Source organism: Parambassis ranga, chromosome 1, assembly GCF_900634625.1.
Source record: "Parambassis ranga chromosome 1, fParRan2.1, whole genome shotgun sequence".
NCBI lineage: Eukaryota > Metazoa > Chordata > Actinopteri > Ambassidae > Parambassis > Parambassis ranga.
The window spans coordinates 20,460,909-20,467,380 of NC_041022.1; the positions used below are offsets into that span (position 1 = coordinate 20,460,909).

Consider the following 6,472-nt stretch of genomic DNA (forward strand, 5'->3'; position numbering starts at 1 on the left):
TGAGAAAGGCCAAAACAGTGACATTGAGATAAAAAGGAGTCAGAAAAAAGGAACGGTAAGAGGCAATAAATAAAATCTGAGTTATACCACTGCGTGGAGAGGAGAGAAGAAGAGACAGGCTTTGCTTTTTCCTTCAACAAATGACCTGTAGTCTTATTGTTCTTTTCAAAAGCACCATCACTCTGGAGCTAAACCTCTGTGTCTGTGCATGGAGAGGGAACAGAAAGATAAGAAACAACACTGCTAACTGCTGATTATCATATAAAACAACTTTATTTCTGAGAACATAATAATGTTATTCCGAACAAGCCCTTTCATTGCTGATCGGCTGCGACAGTAGAAAAAAGTATTTTCACATGTATTATCTGTATTATCTTAAGCTTCCATAGCCCTCAGCCTATTAAAGCTTCCAAATGGAAATCTGTGTGTGTGTGTGTGTGTGTGTGTGTGTGTGTGAGAGTTGCTGGAATGGGGTCTAGGCTGGACCGAGATTCTGGATGGTGTCACGGCGTTGTTGGTAGAGAGAGTGGAAGGCTTGGGCTAATCTTCGGAAAGGTGCGTCACAGTTTTCCATCTCCTTCTGTAAGAGATAAACATGGATACACGTTGATGCAGTGAATGTAATACACAGAATATGTCAATGAAATATACTGCTAGTCACAATATTCTCAGTTATGCAAATAAGAACACGGTGATGTCTTTGTTGAGTGGCACTCACAGCCGACGTCTCGTGGTACTCCAGTCCCTGGCTCTGGGCCCATTCCTTGGCCACAGATTCCTGCACCTCCCGTCTAGCGGACAGATCTGACTTGTTGCCCACCAGGACCCCTGAAAAAACACAAACACAAAAACACAAATGCACAGACTGATGCATAACTTCACACATCACTGTACAGTTTAACTACAATCTTAGTGGTGGAACTTGATTTATTCATTCTTAGATGCTAAAAGCAATGAATCACAATATGAATATATTATGAAGGTAAAGTAAACAGAGGTCCTAAAGTCTTGTTACCTTGTATTTGGAGACCTTTGCAGTGAGCGGCCATTCTTTCCATCCAGCAGCTGCAGTTGGCAAAAGACTGCTGACTGGTGAGGTCAAAGACCAAGCACAGCAATGAAGGTTGACCCCACTGTGGAAGAGAAGGTGGAAAGCCTGAGTAGATATGAGGAGTATGGTACAGACATCTTTTAACTTCTGTGAGCAATGCCCCCCCCTGTGTTTTTACTCCGTCAAGCTGTGGATGGTGAATTTCACAAATGGAATATTTTCAGAGAGTTAATCTTACCATTTTCTCACAGGTTTCCACTAATGTCTCCTTTCCTGCAGAGTCTATGATGTAGAGCTCCTAGAGGAGAAAGAGGAGAAGAGAAGAGAGCAAATAGTGTTACACATGCAGATTTAGAAATTACGTGGTTTAAACTTCCTATTTTCATTGGCAATGTCATTAATGTTCTTCATACAATGCTACCATGCTGCTTACTGAATACAGATGAGTTTCTAACAATATTTGATGTCTCAGCAATAGATCGTGGCTGTGTGGCCCGTCAAGTATCTGAAGACAAACTTATTCAGCACATTTTAATGTACTGTTGTTAGCTTGTGTCATTTTGTTCAGTGTGGCTGGAGATACAGTAATGACGAATCTGTGGAGACAGGATAAACAGGAGACTTCACCACACTGTCGCTGCTCTCTGGGATGTTAACACACTTCATTATCAGCTCCACTCCTGTCGTCTGCAAAACAAAAACAAAAAAAATACAAATATATAAAATGCCGCCATGTAAATGTCTTTTTTTAAGTGTATTCCCAAGATGCAGTCGGTCACATGCTCTGCATGTCAAGAGAACAGAAGAGAAGAGAAGAAACATGAGAGGTTGTCTGAGTGTTGCCACTGTCTGGTGTGATTTATGGGTAATGTCAAAACATTACAAGCATCGCTAATTAGCTGCTTGGCATGGATTGAAAGCAGCTTCACAGTCCCAGTGTTGAAATCCTGACCAGACCGCTTCTGCTGCATTTCTGTTCCCCCACATTTTTTTGTACTAAATGTCTTAATAAAGAGAACTGCATTTAGGGACCGGCAGCTCTACGTGTAGTTCACTGTCCCTCTGGTTTCACATTTGCACAGGCATTGTGCATTAGTCTCAATGATTTGGAGCATATTAATGACTATCCAGCAAAAACAAAAAAAAGCTACCTACTGCAGGGAAAATTATGAACTGAAATTTACCTTTGAACTTTTGGATATAAAATGGAATTATGTATTGAAAATAATAAAAAAAAGTGCCTCTGGCCACAGCTAAAGCAGACATGGATTCATAAAAATTCTAAAACTGAATCAATCTATTCTAATCAAAGAATTACAAACCAAAATGATGAGCCTGACTGAACGTTTGTCACAGTTTAATTGTGGCTGATTAGTCTACTTTGGCAGGCTAATTAGTGGGAAAGCTGTTTATGTAGATGTTCTGGAGTCAGCCAAAATAACCATTCAGGAAAAAGTGCCTGTTTGAACTTTGGTCAAACTGTTGTGATGAAAGAAAAAAAAAACACAGAAGATGAAGTAGTTGAGGCGTAACGAGAAGAGGGGTAACTGTGAAAAGAGATCAAGTGTAGGTAGTAGAGGGTAAGAAGGACATAGGTCTGACTTTGTTCTTATTGCAAATGCACCTTCTTTACCAGCTTTAAGATCCAAAGAGGTTCTAACTGGACTGGGCAGTTGCAGGCTGCCTTTGACCACTACGTATGTATTCACTGGTGAGAGATCAGTGGTGACCTTGGAGAAGTGAGCGGAGGTTTCTTCACATCAGCATCAAACTCTAAATTGATCTGATCTCCTGAGCTCACACCTAACTAAGCATGTCAAATTGTAGAAACCCTGAAAACACACACGCATCTTTCACACTCACTGCCTCTGTAAAATACACACACACAAACACACCTCACTCCAACATTTACCTGATTCACACACAGACACAGTTCATAACAAGCACCCAGTAATACACACACAGACCATGGTGCAGTCCCACTTCACAGCGATCTAATGAGCTGGTGTGATGCATAGGAAGCCTCTTGCTGGAATGTCAATGAGGGCCTATTAGTTTCAAATAAGCTTGGAATATTGCTAACGGGCCGTCTGACATTTTCAAAGGAGGACGTGATCAGAATGGCTGACAGCCGCAGCTACCCTTCAAAACCAAAAGTTGAAGAACAGGAGGGATCTGCGCAGCGAAACTCTTCACAGCACTACTTTTTTGTGTTGGGCAAAATGGCAGAGGGACACCTGATGTCACCTGTTTCCATCAGCAGGGGAAGGGATTGGGCTTTCACCTTAAAGGAAAAGCCCAATCTTTTTTATGCAACAACATGAAGACAAGTAGGAAAGGATATGAATTCAAAGGAATCATATGATGTATTGTCTTAGCCCGAAGACAGCACCATGGTGTCCCAAATGAAAAGGGTTCATCCACTGAAATACATGTATGTTTCTCCAAATAAATATGGGTATGGAAATACTGTGTTTCTATTACAGCCAAAACAGTTAAATCAAGACAAAAAAATACACATAATAACTCCTGGATTAAATATTATATTACTTTTATAAGACGCACCTGGTGCCAAGTGAGGGGGAACTTCATTTCAACTAATATCTTGCAAGTGTCTTTCTTAAAATAGGATTTTTAACAGTAGCACAGCAACAGCAGATCCAGTGACCAGCATTTTCATGTGAGCATGTTTCTCAGTGCATCCAGCTGATAAATTGTTGTCCAGAGCTCTGATTCATAGCCACAAATGTTAATCTGAATCTTGCTCTCAGTGTTATATCTACATACAAAGCCAGCAACTTAGACCATTTTACATTGTCAGTCCAACAACAAATGACACCACACACACACAACATCACAAACAAGTGGGTCTAAGCCCATGCAGTATGGAGTAACTCAACACTGTTGTTGTACTAAGTGTGTGTGTGTTTGTTAAGTACCTGTTCTGGTGGCTTTCCAGAATCCTGCTGTATTAATTATCGACGTTCCTGTCACCTCAGAACCCCCAATAACGCTGACGCAGCAAGAGCTGAACAAACACTCACACACTTGGCTCTTGTCCAATAGCTCACTCACTGACCTGTTTTGTAGCCTAACCAGCAGCAAAGATTAGCGCCAAACTCAGCATATGTATGTGTACTGTAAAGAAAATGAATACATGCAAGCAAGTTGTGCTAGCATGTATTCATGAATGACTGTGTGCATAGCCAGCAATGGCAGTGATTGGACACCCTTGGAACACTGACAGAGGAAATCAGTGAGCAGCCCTGACCCCATATATCACAGAGTCAGGTTAATGACACGGTTCCCTCCCTCATGCAGATTAGCATAAGTAATGCAGATTAGCCTTCTCTGCATCGGCATTAATTGGTACATTATGCTGTTTTGCACTTCAGTGATTCCTGTAGCAGATTTAAGAGACCTCTGCAGGTCCTTGAAAAGGACTAAACTAAAGAAACCGCATATGTAATGTGATCTTGATTATCAATAGCTATTATTAGTCTCAGTGATCTGCAAGTGATGCATAATAACCTCTTGCAGAAAGTAGACAAGTGCTTTAGGTTAATGAATTTAAACATAAAATTATATGTTTCAGTAAATCCCAGTTATACAGATCTTGACTGATCTGTGTGAATTTGTAACAATGCCGCCTCTTCAGTAGAATTGCCTATGTCTATAAATGTCTACAGTTAGTTCTACAGACATGAGGATCTCCTATATAGGTAAAGGTAAGACTAGGTAGCATTGCAGCAACTAAAGCAATAGATTTAGCTGATTATCACACTGATTAGCTACTGTAGCCACAGACAGGACTCAATAACTTAATGAATAAACAGTGCAGCACTTAATATCACACAGACCAGGCTGTTCCCAGCATACTGCTCTCTGTTCCGACATGAGCCAGAATTATACTTCATGTGGTGTTGAACCTCAGCTACCCAACCTGAATATAAAAAGCCTGTGGCTAGTCGCACAGCACAACCTCTAAATCCCTTAATAAGTTGTTTAACAACTTGGGTCTTCTGCTTGGATTTGTGTGATGTGAATGTAATACAGCATGGCCTTACTGTTAAGAGGCACGTTATGGCAATACTCCGCCTGCACATCAGTATATTTAGAACTACAGGAACTCAGGAATCAAACCATCAGTCTTTCACAGACCATGTGTCAATGCTCTCACCATACTGTAGTTCTTCTGGAACAGAGTGCCGTCACTGTAGAATGTATGGCAAAGAGCACTTTTCCCCACTGCCGCATCTCCTACACACAGGGACAAACAAACAAATAGAACTTAATAATTTGTGTGTTTACACTGTAGCACTGTCACGTGTTTGCTGTCTTCTTTTATCTGTTTGTACAAATGTTTGCCTAAAATTATTGTTAAGTGGTTCTAAAGAGACGAGCCTGTCACAATTACCATACCGACTCTAGTATCCTAACAGAAAACAACATACGTCTCCATACATGGGGTTAGAAAGTAGGAAACATTTACTCATCCTTAGTCGGTTGACGGCTAAGTGAAAACTGTCTGAAATTGTTTTTAGCACACTGGTTAGCTTTAGCCCTTAAGATTTGGACCCTAAAATAGGATGGGCTAAAATTGCAAAACCTTACCGACAACCAGACATCTCGCCCTCAGCTTCACCATTACCCTGAGACAGTGCAGGTACCTGCTCCTTGTCACATATGAAGTTACAAACGCTATATTTTGTTTTAGTTGCCTCTGCTAATCGGGATATTCTTCCCTGTGCCTCGGCAACATGGACACAACACGTTTCCTAGCAACCAGCTACCTAGATGTTTCATTGGTCCAGACAGAGGCTACGTGTATTGCGTAGTGGTGCTGTAATTGGCTGTTGGTGATGACGTCATATATAGGGATATTTTCCCTGACTTTGTCTGTCAGGCAACTTTTGTACCAGACAGCGTTATTTACAAAAGAGCATATCTAACATAAGAAACCACATAGGATGATAATCCTATAAAGCTTAATAGTGTGATTCATGAGTTAGAAGTGAAGACTGGATGAAAAGTGGTGCATTTCAAGAGTCCTTGCAGGTTTTGGTAAAGACCACACGAGGGCGTTATTTCTTTCACCAACAATACACATCACTCACAGTATGTTAGTTGAATGTAGAAGTTTTTAGTCGTTTGTAGCGTTATAGGATCACAGTTAAGTTTAAAATCACGTCGAGACGGTAGTTTTTAACAGATATAAGTGACCCCGTGTGAACGAACACGTTTTCGAATCACACAGACTCACATTAATTTTATAATGAGCCAAATTGAATATAACGTCCTGGATTAATTAACTTGTTTCCCTCGTCGCATTCTTGTGGCCGAGGGGAAAAAAGCTTCAGATAAATGGAGGGCGCGTGACTCCTTGTGGCGGTCCTGTGAGTAAAGGCGCGCGACTTCATA

At 41.0% G+C, this 6,472-nt stretch overlaps 1 protein-coding gene across 1 annotated transcript; it reads right to left on the bottom strand.

Moving 5' to 3' along the window:
- Nucleotides 1–227: 227 nt before the first annotated feature.
- On the bottom strand, nucleotides 228–5,812 carry ift27 (intraflagellar transport 27 homolog (Chlamydomonas)). Its single transcript, XM_028408854.1, has 7 exons — nucleotides 5,666–5,812; nucleotides 5,232–5,311; nucleotides 1,679–1,738; nucleotides 1,290–1,349; nucleotides 1,016–1,133; nucleotides 719–828; nucleotides 228–580 (listed from the first exon to the last, which is right to left on the bottom strand). The coding sequence occupies exons 1-7, from the start codon at nucleotides 5,697–5,699 to the stop codon at nucleotides 476–478; spliced, it is 567 nt and encodes a 188-aa protein (XP_028264655.1). The 5' UTR covers nucleotides 5,700–5,812; the 3' UTR covers nucleotides 228–475.
- Between the last annotated feature and the right edge of the window lie 660 nt (nucleotides 5,813–6,472).

Coding starts and splice junctions, on each gene's coding strand:
- ift27 (XM_028408854.1), bottom strand. CDS start 5,699: ATGGTGAAGCTGAGGGCGAGATGTCTGGTTGTCG. Junction 1,350..1,678: donor CAGAGAGCAGCGACAGTGTG/GTGAAGTCTCCT, acceptor TTTCTCCTCTAG/GAGCTCTACATCATAGACTC. Junction 829..1,015: donor CAAAGGTCTCCAAATACAAG/GTAACAAGACTT, acceptor GTGTTTTTTCAG/GGGTCCTGGTGGGCAACAAG.